General features: G+C 29.9%; 2 protein-coding genes across 2 annotated transcripts; one reads left to right on the top strand and one right to left on the bottom strand.

The window, feature by feature from the left end:
- Positions 2,971–3,765, top strand: LOC105173634. The gene has a single exon (XM_011095453.2). It carries the CDS (start codon positions 3,128–3,130, stop codon positions 3,563–3,565), a length of 438 nt encoding a protein of 145 aa, XP_011093755.1. The 5' UTR covers positions 2,971–3,127; the 3' UTR covers positions 3,566–3,765.
- Positions 6,598–10,363, bottom strand: LOC105173633 (IQ domain-containing protein IQM1-like). Its single transcript, XM_011095452.2, has 9 exons — positions 9,892–10,363; positions 8,932–9,432; positions 8,729–8,843; positions 8,555–8,620; positions 8,266–8,354; positions 8,062–8,149; positions 7,698–7,928; positions 7,512–7,613; positions 6,598–7,317 (listed from the first exon to the last, which is right to left on the bottom strand). The coding sequence occupies exons 2-9, from the start codon at positions 9,411–9,413 to the stop codon at positions 6,889–6,891; spliced, it is 1,602 nt and encodes a 533-aa protein (XP_011093754.1). The 5' UTR covers positions 9,414–9,432; positions 9,892–10,363; the 3' UTR covers positions 6,598–6,888.

Genomic DNA, 18,370 nt, shown 5'->3' with positions numbered 1-18,370 from the left:
ATTGGGAAAGTTGTTAATGACTCATACTTCTTTTTATCTTGTAGTGGTTGTAAATTTTTGGAAGCGAGTGTCTCTTCAAAGGATTCTAGAAGGAATTTTGTTTTTTTACGAAAAATGCTTTTGTTGAGGTTCACGATTTCTTTGGGAGAGTTGAGCTTCGTGCCCAATTCTGACGACCTTCATATGCCATTTATTCAGACGGGATTGTAATCTCAACTTCTTGATATCAAATCTTTATTTTCTGCTAGTATTACGTTACTATTTTGTCTTGCTTTTATTTTTCTTTTGATCTTATTATTTTTCTTGTACTATGCTAGTGATAAATATAAGCGGTGTAAATTCAATTTTACCCCATCACCAACCACTAATTTATGTATATAATTTATTATTAAGGAGTAATTTAATAATTATAAAATAATTCAAATCGTACAATTTTAAGTTTTTGTTGCTTTTTATGAAAAGAATTTGACTTTTTTTTTTATAATTATCATTCCATTGAATTTCTTATCTCCACCCGAATCAAGTTGACTTTTTACTTTTTATTTTTTATTTTGATAGAGACCATTTATTAAATCATTATATTTACATATCAAAATCAATTAAATACATAGTTTTGAAAATAATACGTTGATAAAGTAAAAGATTTTGAATTGAATCGAATCAAACGTGAAATAATTTATTAGTTATCGGAGCTCACTCGAAAAGAGTATGTATTTAAGTTTTTTATTATTATTTTTATCTAATTATATGAAATAAAATAAAATGTAAATAAATAATGGATATCTTAAATAATTTTTATTAATCTTAAATGTGCACAAATAGAATATTTTCTATATCATTTTGTATTAAAAAGATAAGTTTGGGGTATTTTAGCTAATATATATTTTATCAACCAAAAGTAATTACTCTAACCCTTTAAATTTAGTATTAGCTCCCATATTTATACAAATATAAAAAAAGCCTTTTTTTATAGACGACAAATTATGATACCGCAACATTCATTTTTTATTGCGTTGAAAATATTCATAAGTTAGTTTTCTTTTTTTTCTTTTTTATTTTTTTTATTAAATGTGATGTGTTGATTTATATATTTTAATTTATTTATAAAATATTTTAAAAGTGTAAAAAATATTTAACATATGTACGTAAAAATATTGTGCGACTGCAGTTAATTTAATATAAATGAATCCATTATGCTGATGTAATTATGCCTAATTTTTTAATGAACAGAGTATGTATGTAAGCATTTTCTATTAAATCAGTTACACATTGCTTTCCTTAGCTAGCAAAAATTAATTGCCCTATTGCATGGTTTTTTAATGAACACACAATGCTCAGTCTAATCCGACGGCTACGATTACATAATTGATTATGAAATAATTAATTTTATACAAAAGTGATTAAAGTGTTTAAATTCATAATTTCATAATTGATTATTTAAATTTCAAACTAACTTCATTTTTTAAGGTTAATAAAAATTTTAAAATTATTTAATGAGCATAATGAGTAATTAGATAAAAAAAATAATTGTGGCGAGAAATCTGCAATCTTAAACTTTTATCGAAACGCAATTTTAATAGGATTTAATCCCAAAAATGATTACCCAATGGGTCAATCGACATACAAAAATATATATATAAATATATATATTTGCATTCGAGACATAAATTTGGCCTACTAAATTACAAAGCCAAACGGTACATACACATATATCTATATTAATATATAAGAAGAGGTATTTTTTTTCACAAATGGTGATTATGATACTACGGCATCAATTTTATTTTTATTTTGATAATACCCCTAAATTTATTTATTTATTTTCTTTCCTTCATTATTTATTTTTTTTTTTGGAAATGTGGTATGTTGGTTTATATATCTTTTATTATTCATAATATATTTTAAAACATGGTTTGGAGTGACGGCGTGGCACGACGGCTAGTATATATATATATATATACTAGTCATAATGATATGCTATCTCTAAGTGCATATAATAAAAAATATTTCACGTTTAAATATATTATGAATAATAAATAAATATATGCACATCACATTTTCAAAAAATAAAGAAAGAAAGAAAAAACAAAAAAAATCAACTTAAGGGTACTATCTCCATAACAATAAAAGTGGTGTTGCGGTATTATAATTCCCGTTTGTGAAAGGAAAAGACATTTTCTTATACTAATAATCGTGGCACGCCGTCCCTCCGTACATATAATAAATAATATTTTACTTAATAAAAATATATAAAAACCAATACATTATATGGCTAAAAAGAAAGAAAGAAAGAAAGCAACAAATAAAAAAAATCAAACTTATAGGTATAATTGGTATAAAGATAAAATTGGTGTTATAGCGCTGTACTTGCCGTTTGTGAGGAAAAAATGCATTTTCTTTTTATATAGTATAGATACTAATAATTAAAGGCTTACCCTATGTATATGCAACTTTTGTAAATACCATTTAATATAAAATATTTATTACTTAATAAAGTATAGACAAATAATAAATTAATTTTAAATTCGTCAAAAATGGTGACAAAATTATATGAGAAAATTAAAAAAAATAAGAAAATAACTATCGAAAGATAATGGGGAGGGAAGTTAGATGAAAATTTTTAAAATATAAATTAAATATAAAAAATATACCAGAAAAGAATAGACATAAAAGATATGCTTTCTCTTAATATATAGTATAAATATTGATGTATGTATATATTGAAATAGAAGTAGTAATTATATAATTACATTGTTATGTAATTGAGTGATACATTAATTAAATTAATATATCAATATAATTAAAAATTATAAAATAATTAATTATAATATATTTAAATAAAATTAAATAAACACTCACGTATCTAATAAAAAATCGAACATATAACTTAGAACTAATTCACGAGCCATCAACCTTAATCAGCATTGATTTCCTTTTTCTTAATCAAAAAGAAAAAGACAAGGAATTTTTAGTGGCAGCGCCTTGTAAATACCAACCCCCCCACCGACGCCACAAACAATATTACAAATCCTGCTGCCGTCCTCTTCTTCACATGTAGCTGATGCAGCCACCGAAAACCCAAATCCTGAAAAGAACAGGAGTTGAAAAAGCTTAAACTCCTACGAGAATGGAGGATTTCAGATCCAAATCATACAACAATGAAAGAATGCCGGTGGAGAATACTTACAGCTATTACAGTAGCCATTTCAATGATAATGGGGTGGAACCCAATTACCAAACCAGCTCGAACCCAAGTGGGATGCAAGATCTGAGGTGCTACAGCGCCTCCTATGCTTCTTCTTCTGCCCAGAACAATGGGCAGATGGATATCGTGCCGGCGGGCGGCGGCGGTGGTGTCGGAGACCAGTGGAAGTTCAAGAAGGGGAAGTCAACAAATGGGGTGGCTTCCAAGAGTTGGAGCTTTAATGATCCTGAGCTGCAGAGGAAGAAGAGGGTTGCTAGCTACAAGGCTTACACTGTTGAAGGAAAAGTGAAGGGATCAATCAAGAAAAGTTTTAGGTGGCTCAAAGAGAGGTATTCTCTGATGGTCTATGGACATAGGTGATGGATTGATCAGATTGATATTACTGTATAATAATTATATTGTATTTAATTATATGGATGCCTACTTTTGTTGTTCTTGATTCAAGGTTTTTGTTGTTGGATAATTGATTATGGGGTGGTATATTGAATTGATGTGTACTGTATGAGAAACTTGAATATGATGGGTGATTGTGTATGCATACTGAGATAAATTGAGTTTGATTTTATATGAAAATTTTCTTGATGAAATGATATGCTGAAAGTGGGATGCTTCTGGTGATGGAACGTTGGGTTGATCTTTACTTTCCTTAACCTGTCTGCATATTAATATCTGATAATCATTGAACATGAACTTGAACTCATTACCTCGTCGATTCATGTGATCAGAAGTAAATTGACAAGCATCAAATCAAAGTTTCGAGCTCTTGCTTTCTTGACGTTTTACCAATTGAAGGCCTCATTTGCTTAGTGTAATCACTGAACATATGAACTTGAACTCATTACCTCGTAGATTCATATGATCAGAAGTAGATTGATAAGCATCACACCAAAGTTTCGAGCTCTGGCTTTCTTGATGTTGTACCAATTGAAGGCCTCGTTTGCTTAGTGGAATGTATACATTAATTTAGAGGGTCTCGGCTTTTAAGACCTGATTCTTGTTGATGTACATATTCCCTGGCTTGGATTTCATTAATTTGTTGACAGTGAAAGGTGCTAGTATCTATTTGCAGTCAAGTTCTCAGCATTTTGTGTATTACATTGTGGATTGTGATGTTGCTTAATAAAAACTTGGCTTGTTGTCAAGATATTTATACTTCTTGAAGTTTCCATGAGAACTTCTTTTATCTTTCTACATTCCCCGTTTACATTGGCTAATCCTTCATTCTTCTCACTGATTATATGAGTTTATAGGTGTTTTTCCCTTCATTAGATCAGCATCTTACACTGCCGGTTTCTTTCTAAGATAGATCACTCATGCGTACAATGCTAGTCATCGATCAACTCCTCAATGTTATTATTCTCTCATTTTCGGAAAGTTTTCCTGTCCAAATGTCAATTATAATTTGAGTCCTGCCTTCTGTTCTTGGAGGATCATAAGGATAATAATGTATGTGTTCTCCTCTACCTTTGTTCTATTCATGCGTTCGTAGTCCATGAACTACTACATTTCTCCAATCTTGTTTCAGTTATAAAACCCGTAAAGAGAAACAGATGTTACCGTCTCATTTCCGAGCCATGTGATTCCCTTCTCTACATCCGCCCTTTGGAAATCAGTATCTCATTGGATCTTTTGCTGTACTGATTTCGACCCACGACGAGATATATATCCCCTTGCACTCCCTTCTCTACCTCAAAATAGCTTGTTGCCTCTTGAATTTTATACTTAGTCGTGATGACAATTCGGTATAACATACTGTCTGAGATTGCGGATGAAGACGGCCGAAGCTGGGCCTAAGCTACCTGCTGCTGTTTTCATGATTTTCAGCAAATCTACACTGAGGAACAGTAATGAAAACGATAATAGAGCCCTTAGTCCTGGGAATCGAAATGAACTCCAGGTCCCCTCATCAACTTTTGCTGGTCCCTTTCAAATCCCATCATTTTCTTTGACAAAAAGCAGCATTTTGAATGTGGCACTGTCGCCCCCCACACTGTAGAATGACTTTATCTTTTCTTCCCTTTCCATCTATCTCGTTTACTTTTTGATATCAGTTATTTGGGTGACAAAAAATATAAAATAAAAAATCTTGTATTAACTATATTATGTTTACTTGAACTATTTGGCTTGAGTTATTCAAGTGGAATAGTAATTTATAAAAAAAATGAAACTGTAATAATGTAAACACCTTGGAAAGGTGTATTAGGCACCTAATAATGGAAAGTACATGGAAGTTTTTATCAGTTTTTTTTCAAAAAAATAAAATAAATGTGTTTTTATCTATAATTTTTATTATTTAACTATTTAAATTAAGTTGATTTAAATCCAAAAATTATAAGTATCTTATACGAACTTCTACAATGTTTTGGTAAAATTGTAAACGTTAATATGTTTTTTCAAACACTCTAAATTCAAGATTTTTTTCTCACATACTACCAACTTTTTCATTACAGTTAAAAATTTGCGACTTGTTTTTATAATTTATTCCCACCGTATAAATAGAATTATAGTTTAAAATATATAATTTCTCTTATAATGATTATACAATTAATTCCAAATATGAAATCAACAAAGGAATCTTGCATTGGTTCAAAGTAACGGAAAATTATTTTAAAAAATATAGTGGAAATAAAGTCAACTTCACTAAGTTTCAAGATTATTATGACTATAATCCGCTTTATATATTTTATTTTATTAAACTATATATGTACAGGAAAAAAGGAAAAAAAACCCTTTCAAATTTGACAAATTTTAATTTATGAAAATCAAATAAATATAAATTAATCACAGTTAATTTAATACATTTTGGTGCTATATATTTTAAAAAAAGAATAAATTACAAAAGGCTCTCCTAAAATTTATTTTAATTACAAATATCACCTCGTTGTTTGAAAAATTATAAATATCCCATTGGAAATGGTCTTTTAATAGATACTTCCTCGTGACAACCTATTATAGAAAGCATGTGTTTAACTTAACAATCGTTGCTTCTAAAGAGTACTTATAATTTTTTAAAATATTTATAATTATGATAAATTTTAAAAAAATCTTTTATAATTTACCTTTACAAAGAATATTTGAGTAGTTTTGGCTCCGATCATTACCACAATGATATGCTCGAAAGACATAGGTCACAAAGGTTACTATGGGGTATCAACGTTATTGGAAAAAGAATCACTCACAATTATTTTGACTAAAAATGATCCATCTTTGACAAGTGAGCCCACAAATGTCGGACTGAATTTTCTATTCTAAATTTTACTATATCTTCTATTTTATGTAACACATACCTGTTGCATATATAAAATAATTTTTTTAAATAAAATAAATGATGCAAACTTTTGTAAACATGACATGTATATATTGAATAAAATTAAAAAATAATCCAATCCGGATTTCGTAACTCAAGTCTTAATTTGTGAATAATTAATAATTAAATATGCTTTTTTCCGGATTACAAGCAAAAATCTATAAACATATTCGCAATATTAATTTCTGTTAAGACAAAAAATAAACAAATAAAAAATGAACCTAACTTCCAAGAAAGAAAAAAACAAAAGATTTGCCATGCAAATGAGCCATTTACAGACATTAATGCAATGAAAGAAGATTTGAGTTAGCTCTTCAGCCCACAGGTTACTTCCAGCATGATCCCTGCAGTTTATTCTTCCTCCTCCTACCAATGCTTAGTTAGCTGCAGGAATAGGCGTTCTTGGACTAGGCAGCCCCATGTACGCAACTCTGGGAGAGAGTCGAACTTTTGGGCTTGGACGTGGTGATGGGATCGGGCCGTAGTTGCTAAAAGGTGCGTTGGCCAGACGAGGCGAAAGGTTAACTTGTTCGAGTGCACGGAACTGGAGTTCTGCCGGGTACTCCCTGACACAACCGATCCTCGGTCCAGCTCCCGTGCTCCATTTGCAGGACATACGCTTGGCCAAGTTGTATACTGGCTTATCTTTGTGATCACACAGCGTGATTTCTTGTTCTGTTGATGGGTCGTCCTTGGTGGATGTGCTTTGTGGTTGATTCAGACTGTTGTCTGATGTACGTCTTGGGATCGATTCCTCATTAGCGTCCTTACTGAGAGGAGGCCGGTCGTCATCAGTTGCACATCTCTGCAAGGAAAAGGAAACAGTTTTGTTTCAGGATTAATATGAAAGTTAGTGTAGTTACTGGCTAAACGCGGCGCTCTTTTGAAACTGTTAGAACCTCTGTCCGTTTGAACATGTGGTAATGGATAAAATTTTGATTATGTATAGTCAATAGTTACACTAGTTCTCAGGAAAATGAAAGGTTTCGGTACAATTACCTTTACATTTGCTAGATCAACACGATGCTCCTCGAGGAAGCTTATGAATTCCTTGAAGTTTTCTTCTGTCGGGAGATAGTGACCGCTGTATGGCCAAATTGCCTGTAAAAGTCGGATGAAGTTGTCAAGAGTCAAACATGGAGTGAACTGAGAATGTGGTAATAATCCCTCTCAAGTGTATTTTACCTCAAGAACCCCAACATGAGCAACCAATCTTCCAGCAGCTGTGATGGCTCCACCAGCTAAGAAACTCGAGTGCTGGAAAAAGCCCTTTTTCTTCTGTCCTACGTACAATGCCCTCGTTGTACTAAGAACAAATATCCACTTTGAGCCCTCGATCGTATCCACTAAGACGCCGCTGTGCTTGTACACAAGTTTGCCGTTTTCAACCACAACCTCATATGATTCTCTCTCGTTCTGTTGAAAAGAGAACAATTGAAGTGCACACATCAATCAAACGTCCTCTTCACACAGTTCACGAGCACAGTTTTTTGTAAAATCGATAATGCTCAATTCAAAAGCAAGAATGTCTAGGTGAGTGTACACTTACTGGTCCTAGATACTTGATGCACTGACGTTGCAAATGGCTCCTCGGGCACTTCTCAAGATTTACTTCTTTTCCGTCTCCCACATCCAACCTTCATATCACGAATAATGTAAGAAAAACTCGGTAATGGATCACGAAAAGCTAGAGGCATGACGTTTTTAATGTACCCAAGGTGCCCATTTGAACAGGGCTTCATATGGTACTCACCAGTAAAAGAACGGCTGCGCGCTTTCACTCTTGAACCAGATATCATAATAGAGGTGCAAATTGTGTCCATACCGATGGCGTGGATCAATCTACAGAGAAGCGTAGCATAAAAGCATGAGTAACAAGATCAGAAACTCAACATAAGTATACTTGATTCAATATTGATCCAGAGACTTAACAGATCCTCTCTGTCATGAAACAAGGATCGCGTCGATCCTAGGATAAAAGAAACCGATAACTTTTGATTGATATTTTATTTGACTGATGTGTGTAAGGTTTCAGGACTTACTGCTTCAAGCCAATGCTGTAGAGCCAATTTTTGAGCCTTTTCATCCTTCGACAATCCCTTTCCGACCTGAAACATAATCGACTGTTAGCATCCAAGTGGCTATAATGATCTAAGTATGAAGAAAGGAAAAGAAATTCATTGAAAGAATCATCAAAATGGTCGTTTGATATTGACCTTGGCTGCCCTGGTTCGTGCTCTAGCCCACCGCGAAACAGCAGTTTCTGGTTTCTCAACATTGAAAAATGATACAGAACTACGTTTCAGAGCTGCAAAGTCCAAGGCCTTCCACCTGTACACAGTCAAATAAGGCCGGTTAATTTAGCTGATGAGAGTTACAGGAGATAGGAAAAACGTCTATTCAGTCGCGGGAAACGAACCATAGCTCCTCTACAACAACGGCACAATCTGCAAGGTTCCTTCGGGTCCGGTAGCTTTTGTAGACCTTTTGAAGCTTGACAGCAGCTGCATCAAGCTCGCTAACGGGCCGTGGAGAGAACATAATCGCAGGCTCAGGGAGAGAAGCAACGGAAACCGACTTATTATTACGACCCTCATCATTCCCATCATCGGATTCTGATCTTCTGATGCTTTGAACTAAGTCCTTGAACGAAAGCGAGGTTTCAAGAACCAACTTCACAGGCTCGCAATTCCTCAACTTTATTGAATTTTTCCTGCTCATCTTGTTGAACCCTCTTCTCATGGTCATAGCTGCAGATTCTGAATCGCCAAAGCTGTCGGCACTTAAAGTCATCATCTCCTGATTCCCACCCCTGAATCCAACACTGACCACAAAGTTGTAAAGACTGTGTTTTATAATTTCTTGCCAAGCTGAAACGAGCAACGATAGTGATAATCCCATAAACTTTTAAGGCCTCCACCTGCACAAAATCATACAAAAAAAATGCTTGAATACACATAAATTACTACAACAGAAGATCTCAACCAAGTTTCTCTTTTGATCAGTAACATTACCTCTAGACCACCTTATTAACTAACCTTAAAACAGGGAATCAGACAGAGTGAACGTGAAAAGAAAAGACACATAGCCCTCAATCTTCAATTCCATGGAACAAACAATAAAAGCTATTACCAAAATTTTTGCAAAATCCTCATTTTTTGACCAAATCTTAACCAAAAACTCTGAAGAAAGATCAAGAACAAACAGGAACAGAACTACTATACATGTCACCAGATGGTCAAAGTTAGCACTGTTCTGTACAAAATCTCGACAGCAAAAAACATCTCTAACTGTATAAAATTTAACCCTTTTCAACTGTAACACAAACTGTAATCCATAGACAAATTCTTGTTCCCAAAACTAGATCAAAACCACTCACCAGAAATGGAAGACCTCAGCTCAATTTCAAGTCTTTTTGCTGTCAGAAACAAATATAAAGCAACTCACTCTTTACTATATCTGTTTGTAAGTATTACACCACCTCCCCTCTATATATATATGCCTATAGGGTTTTAACTGCAGATTCTGGAAGTCAAGACATTATATTTTGGAAAATGAGAGTCTACGAGACCTTCAAATACGGATAATACGTGTAAAAGGGGCTTTGCAGTTGGTACTAATTTGAATTCTTTTTTCTCGTACAAAAATTTGACACTGATGAGAAGGTTCTCTACGTTTTCTTGAAAATGGGAATGCAGAAAAAAGAAATAGGTGGGGGGTTTGAATTTGATTCAAAGATTTCAATTCTACCCACTTTCAAAACCAACGAGTTTTGGTGAAATTCAAAGCTCGCAACCTTTTATTTGGGCAAGAAACCATGAAACGCATTTCAAACACCAAGGCATACATACATACATATATAAATGCAGATACAGTGTGGGTTGTGTGTCTGTGTGGAAATAAAGGAGAATGGTCAAAAAAAGGAAGCTTTAAAGACGCTGCTTCCATGAAAAATCAAAGATCAAACAACCCCGGGTTGGATTTTCTTGTTTATCATATTTTATCTTCCGTCCGTTTAACGTACACACGTCCCGTTTGTAAAGAAGATATCATCAATTTTATTTAGAAAAATTGTTTATACATCTGACGTGTGTATATTAAATAAAATAAAAATATAAAATAGATTATATAATAGAAAATCCGACCCGCAAACAACCCCTTGTCAAATCTTTGTTGCTGTACACTGGAAATGAGAGATAAACTTGTCTGGATTAACATTTTGGAAAAATTTAATGAAAGTCAACTGAAACAGTCTTCTTGGCGTTGTCTGCTTGTATATGAATGAATAATCTAAGGTTGTCATGTCATGACTGAAATTAAACGCGCCAAGAAAATTAGTTACAGCGTTATGGGTTTGGTTTGTCGTTGTTTGTTTGGGCACATGTCTTTGTACAGACAGCTTCTCATCAGTTCAATGAACAGTGGGTGATTCTTTCCCTGTGAGTCTCCTTCCACTGTTCTAATGTTGTTGCTGTTTTTGCTATGTATGTGAACTGCAGTGAGTTTATGACTTGTAAATTTTCATGTTATATGAGTGATCTTTGTAATTTTATGTTATATGCAGTTAAATAAAATAATATTTGTGATCAAATATTAAATAACAATTTTAAAGTCGAGTCTGAAAGTATACAATAAGTAAAGAATAATAATAAGAATTATGCGTAAGTTTTTATTTAACGACGCGTCTATAGTGACAATTATATTTGTTGTCACTATTTTGTCTTTATACATATTTTGTTAGTCATTTATAGTGACAGTTTTACGTAGATTTATTCTATTACTATGATTGCTAATGATAATTTTACGTAAATATTGTTACTATTAAAACTATGAGAAGTATTATATGGTAGTTTTCCTTCGAAAATTCTCGTTTACACCTAATCTCCTTTCATTAGAGTTAAGATAAAAAATTATCGACGTCGACAAAAACATTACATAAATTTTTAATTTTATCCCATATTTGTCAGTAATATTTTTATTCAATGGCTATAATTTGAGAGCAATGTTTTATTATAATTTCACACTTTTGACTCATATATTACATTAATCCTTTGTAAATATAAAAATATTATAGTGAGATACTGAATGTGAGATAAAATTGAAAATTTATATATTTTTTTCCTAACATCAACAATTTTTGTCAAATCCTTATGAAAAGGGAATCGTGTGTAAATGGTCTACCATTTAATTAAGTAAGAGTACCTTTTCTTATCTCACTTAATTAAGGTCTGCCAGTTTTGTTAAATTTAAATTAATCAATTAGTTTTTAATTCTCCAACATCATGTTTCTTTATTTGTCAATATATATTAGGTACTTTTTTATTCTATAAAATGAAATCATACAATTAATATAAATATTTAATTTTAAACAAATTTTAAAAATTATATATATATAAGATGTGTGATACTTGCTAGTTATAATAGATCAATAACTATTATTAAAATAAATGGCGGCCAGCATGCACTCAACTCAATAATTGAGAATTGGAGAATTGGAACCTCACTTGGTCAGAAGTCAAGCATTTGTTTAGGCCTAGATATTTCGAAGGCGCATACTTCATTTTGTTATTGTAATTATATAATTAAGAAAAAATTATACCGCACTCTTATGAAGTTTGGTGTAATTATACATAAACTTTTTATAAACCAGAAAATTATAGTTGATATCTATTATTTTTATTTTCGTCCGACAAACAGATCATTATGTTAGTAAAATTCACATAATTTATTGATATCAGAAAAAAAAAAAGAATGACTATTCATATTTAATTCTAATTAACTTACATAATTATTAAAGATCAAATCAATCTTTTCTGATTAAACCATCTTAAAAAGGTAAAATCACATATATTAGCGTGTGAAAATGTATAAGGATAGTTTGATTAGAAAATACTTATTTAACCTTCAATAACTCAATTGAGATTAAATATTGATTTTCATTCCGTTCTTTTGCTGATATAAGCAAATTCTTTGAATTTGATCTATTTGTAGCAAAAACAAACAATAGGGGTACTAGACGCAATTTCCTAAACTATAAAAATAGAGAGTAAAATGCAGACCCCCCCACGAATGGGCCATTTGCATTTTGCCCCCCAACCTTCTTTTTTTACACTTTTCCACTCAACTTTCTGATTTTGTTGCACTTTACAATTTTCGAGAAATAATGATGGAATATTCCGTCCATATAATGTGCACGTAACATAACCACACAAGATATAAATTATTAGAATATAAAATCAACATATAATTTTAAATACTATAATATTTTAATCCAATAACTCACAACTCATGTATAAATAAGTAGCAGCCTTGGGACTTCCCTATTACCCTATATATCTTTTAATAGTTTGATTCCAAGATTATTTTAGAAAAATAAAAAGAGAGGCAGCTCATAGTTGCAAAGTTGGAATAAAGACAAGTCCATATACGCTGCCCAATTAAAACTTTCATTTTATAATATAATATTTTCTATTCCAAGCATATATCAAAGTTGAATTAATGTGATATATTCTTATAAAATATTCTAAATATATTATAATAATAATTTAAATTGCACGGGTGCTACATTTCTATCATCTTATTCTATCGATTGTCAGACTTGCACGGGCCTATTCATTTTTTAAATTATGATGATGATGAGGGATAAATTAGGAACGATTGGGTTGAACTCAATTTAATTAGTTTTTAATGGAATTCAATTTTGTAATATTTTTAAATTTATGTAGGGTGTTAATTGGTCGTGCGTGCAATAATGTGTCAATTTTTTTTAAAAAAATTCATATACTTTTTTGGAAATTATTAGCATTATTTATTTTTCCTACTTGTTATAAAAAAAAGCGTTACATGCAATTTTTTTTTTTTAAACTTAGGTCATTTGGCATTTCGTTCTTTAATTTTATAGGATAGTATTTTAGTCCTGTATTTTTTTAATTTTGCGAATTTATTGCTTTTTTTTGCCGGTGTTTATCCCTATTGGCGAGAAGAGTGGACTCCGATTAAAAAAAAAAACTTAAATTTGTAAAATTTTTAAAAAAATACAAAACAAAAAATACCACTCTAAAAAGTTAAAAAATGAAAATGCCAATAACCTAAGTTACGGGAAAAAAGAGTTACCTTTAAACCTAAAACACATTATAGTATCCATATCTCTAGTTCAGTAAGAAAAAGAAAAAAGGAAATACAAGATAAGAAAACACAGTCATGGACATATGCGAGTAGAACTGATTGTTCTTACATTATAATCATTACGGTTTAAAAAATCACTGTAAATCAGTACTCTCAACTACAATCAAACAAATTAAATAAGAAAACTAAATAATGCAGTTCAAACCAGTACTACAATAATGGGTTTAATGCAATTTACCTCCATGTGATATATAAACGAACAAATTACCCCCTAATAAAAAGAATCATAGCAATTTATCCTCTTGTATTTTTTAAAATAAAGCAATTTACTTCCATGTTTAAGGAGGTAAATTGCTTCATTTTGAGAATAATTTGTTCATTTACAATATCGTAAGAGGCCACTTGCATTCCCTCATAATTAACATATTTTTTCTTGTTCGAGTTCAATAAGGTATTTGTCTATTTAAATAGTAATTATTCATCTGTAATTTATTACTATAAATTATTAATTATATAAAATTTAAACTCGTAGCTAGTGGAGAGAGAGAATAACAAACACAATCTCAATTACTATTTGAAAGAATCAAAGTAAAAAAGGTGTGTGTAAAAGTCAAAAAGTGGAGTGTGTATAACTTTATGCTTTGACTTTTGGTTTGTAATTTTGGGAGAGAGAATTTACTGCGTCAATGGATACAGTATGCCTTGGGGTTCATTGCTCCTAGAATTGCCGACAAACTATAATATTTTGCAACAACATGTCGTGTCGTACTTGTATGTATATAATAAATAAAAATAAATTATAATTATTTTTTTAAATTTGATAATTATAAATATTTTTTTATTATTTAAAAAGTTATAAATATTTTTTTAATTTTAACGTCCGTCTAATAACAAACTCATTCTATTAGCTTCTGTTAGGTTTTCATTTAAATTTTTTATTGAACTCACCAAAATTTTCATTTATATTGTAAATTAAAACATTTTTTTATAATTTTTTAAAATATTTTTGTGAACTTTTTTTTTCTTATGAAATATTTAATTTACCCACCCTAATATTTTTATATTTTTTAAATATTTTTTTGTTTATTAAAAAATTTCAGTAAAGATAAAATAGTAATGTTCACTTCACCGTTAGGGGTTACATAATTATTTTCTATTTTGATTGGAAAATTTATAATTTCTTAAATAATGACAGGGTATTCATAATTATGTCAAATTTTAAGGGAGTAGATGTAATTTATTATGATAAATAATTTTTTGTACTTTAAAATATAATAAATAAAAAGAAAATATGTAAACCAACAAATGAAATTTTTAAAAAAATAAACAAATAAAAAAAACTAACTTAAGGTATCATCGACAAACAAAAGAATTGAAGGAGTGGTGTTAAAATGACGTTGAATCACTTTTGTTAAAAGACAAAAATTTGTATTAGTTTATGAAATTATCTAATTAGGAGTATAATTATCATATTTAAAAATTGATACGACGATGTTGCTAAACGCGGTTGTGAGTTTTTTATAATAATATTAATAACATTTTTTATCTACTTATGATTTCTCTTGTTCTATTTTTTATGTTTAGCATTAGCTTAGGTGATGATTTGAGGGATCTCTACATGAAAAAGTAATTATTAATTTAAGCATTAGAGTAATTTTGTAAATATCCTTCAACTCTCTTATGAATTTCAAGTGATCCTTCAACATTTTATGATGTTGTTGGGTTCTTATAAGTATAAATGTATATAGCAAAAATTTATGTCGATCCTTTGCACATAAATATTTACGAAATTTGAAATTTAACGTGTAAGAAGGCTCTACTTGAACTTGTTGAGCTCGAGCTTTTTCATGAGCCAAGTTTAAAAAGATGTCTTATAAATGTTAATTTATTTGTATTATTTTAACAAAATCTTTTAATATTAATTTTATTATTACAAGGTTACAAGAAATAACAATTTATAAAATTTATGGACGTATAAAATATTTTAAATAAATTCAGGCAAATGTCTTTTTAAATAAAGATGTTTGAACTTCGCGGGCCAACTCATGATTTTTTTTGTCATCATTATTTTTACTTTAATATTACTCTGTAATTCGGTTAATTATAATTATCAAATTAATGATGTTATTCCTCTCAAAAAAATTAATAATGTTATCGGCAATGGTCCCGTGACTTCTCCATTGGAATGAAAGTCATTCTGACTGATGGAAAAAATTTCGAACTTATGGAATATAATTGAGAAAATAATTACAAATTAAATTAAAAACGAGACTAATTTTTGGGACTAAAAATACAATTTTCCGATTGCTGCATATGCTGTGCAATTATGAGGTGAAGGATATAATTGTACAAAATTATTATGTAAATTTTGGTACATATATCATAGCTTTTAATTTAATAATTGTGTAATGATTAAAAGTGTGTTGATTTAATAACATTATTTTAGGTTAGAACCATTTTCCACAAATGCCAAACAAGTTGACAAAATGGTCATTAATGGAGAAGTAGGGGATTGGGACTTCTCCTGATTGGTCAAGAGTCAAGCATTTAATGGTCAACATTTGGACCACCATAAGCTACACACTTCAAAGCACCAGACTACTTTTTTTTCTTTTTTTCTTTTTTTTTTTAATGCACTTCTTCTAATGTAAACCGCCACGTAATTAGTTGGTGTAACATTTATAGTGCTCCTACGAGGGGCCAATTTATATTAAAAAAATAAATAAATTGCAAGTCTACCCCATTTGGGAGTTTTGCTAATTTTTTATTTCAATTTTGGGGTTCGAGCCCACTTTTTTTTGTATTTTTTGATTCATTATTATTTTGATTTTAAACAATAATTAATATTTAATAATGTACAATTAATATATTAATTATGAACGATAAATGCACTTTGTCTTTTTGAAATTTTTTTAATATTTTATTTATTCCCCCGAACTAACAAATGAAATGTTTACCCCTTAAAATTAAATTTATGGACAATACTGCTCTTATATTATATATATATTTAGTTCAAGAATTTTTTTTGTAATAATTTCACATTTTAAGTTTAATTAAAAAAATTTAATTGAAAAAAATATCTTTTAATTATAATCAATAAATTAAACAGTTAAATTTTATTATATTTTGCCAGGTTCAAAGTTAAGTAATAAATGAGTACAATAACTATACAAAAATAAATTCATAAAAAGTTTTTATTAATTTAATTATAAAATTAAGTTATTAATAATTCTTGTAGATAAAAGTAAGTAATTTCATATCAATTTTTTGAAAATTTTTTCTTTAAAAAATATGATAAAATATATTATTATTTTTTAATTTCTTTTAAAAGCACATGAGTTATTAGTTATATTATATTTGTTGTGCATCTACTATATATGTATATTAATTTATACTTTATTTTTAATTTAAATTTTTTATTTATTAAATGAAAATAGGTTTTGGACTGATTTTTGAGTGATCAATTTTCATGGATTTTGGTCGGTCCACACCGATTTTGACCTTATTGGTTTCGACCCTATGAAGTCGAACCAATCAAACCAGCCGGTCCTATCAAATTCTGAGAAGAATTCGACCTAGGTAAACAACATAATTTGGGTTTGTTGGTAGTACTAATAAAAATTCTCTCTTGGTTAAGTTGTTTCGTGTTCGATTTGAATAATATTTTGAAAAATGAGGATACAAGAAGAGTAGGTTTATCAGAACAATACCGAAACTTAGACCCATTATGATAACTATTGCCCAAACTTATACTCACTATTATTATATTAAACTCAAATCGGAATCCATACCCATTATAATAAATATTGTGTGTATGAGTAGGGCATAGACCCAAATGAGTGTTCAATGAGTAGGGTCCAAATAGGGTTGTTACGAGTATTTATTGGATATGAGTTTGAGTACGGTATTACCTATTCATTAATAAACATGTACAAGAGTATAAGAATACCATATCTTCACTTGTAATTGTATGAATATTTATAGCGGCAAACATCCGTACAAATAAGAATTTAATCGACAATATTTGGGCCAACTCACATGTGAGGTGTTATTTAATTCTTGATATACCCCGATCAAATACAGAGATAAACGTTCATATATTTTCTCTCTTATAGGTTTATGTCAGTAGGTATATATTTAACTGTACATAATGATGTCAACATTTTACCTGATGATAATATTATATTCTTATTCAATAATAGAAAAGGATAATTGCATTTTGTCATCTGAACTATGACAATTTTTATATTTTGATATCTAAATTCTTTTTTGTGTCGACTTATTATCTCAACTTTACGAAATTTTGCACTTTGTCATTTATAATTATTTTTCCATAAGTTTTTTGTTAACAAAACATCACATGTAGTGCACATGTGATATTTAAGAGTTATGTGATGTGATATTTTTCGCATATGCACAACATGTGATGTTTTTTTGCGAAGAAATCAGCAAAAAGACAGTCATATATGGTAAAGTGCAAATTTCGCAAAGTTAAAATAATAAGTTAACACACAAAAAAGTTAGATGCTAAAGTATAAAATAAATATAATTCGTATAGCAAAATGTAATTTACCCCTAATAAAAAACATATGGAAAAAGACAAATACTCATATAAATAAATAGAAAACCTCTTGCCCTCGTCTAAGTTGGTTTTAGGTATGTGTTGAAAAGTTTGGAAAAATTAGTTTGGGTTTTGAATAGTTTAAAGTTATATTAAAGAATACTGAAAAATA

This window comes from Sesamum indicum, linkage group LG11, assembly GCF_000512975.1.
Source record: "Sesamum indicum cultivar Zhongzhi No. 13 linkage group LG11, S_indicum_v1.0, whole genome shotgun sequence".
NCBI classification, from domain to species: domain Eukaryota; kingdom Viridiplantae; phylum Streptophyta; class Magnoliopsida; order Lamiales; family Pedaliaceae; genus Sesamum; species Sesamum indicum.
The sequence above is the reverse complement of the archived record's forward strand: the minus strand, read 5'-3'. Positions and strand labels throughout refer to the sequence as shown.

What these genes read in the sequence shown, in the direction of transcription:
- LOC105173633 (XM_011095452.2), bottom strand. Translation starts at nt 9,413, where the DNA reads ATGGGATTATCACTATCGTTGCTCGTTTCAGCTTGGCAAGAAATTATA. An exon ending in GTTGTTGTAGAGGAGCTATG is followed by an intron (nt 8,844 to 8,931) that starts GTTCGTTTCCCG and finishes GACTGTGTACAG; the next exon opens with GTGGAAGGCCTTGGACTTTG. An exon ending in TTGATCTAGCAAATGTAAAG is followed by an intron (nt 7,318 to 7,511) that starts GTAATTGTACCG and finishes TTTTCCTTGCAG; the next exon opens with AGATGTGCAACTGATGACGA.
- LOC105173634 (XM_011095453.2), top strand. Translation starts at nt 3,128, where the DNA reads ATGGAGGATTTCAGATCCAAATCATACAACAATGAAAGAATGCCGGTG.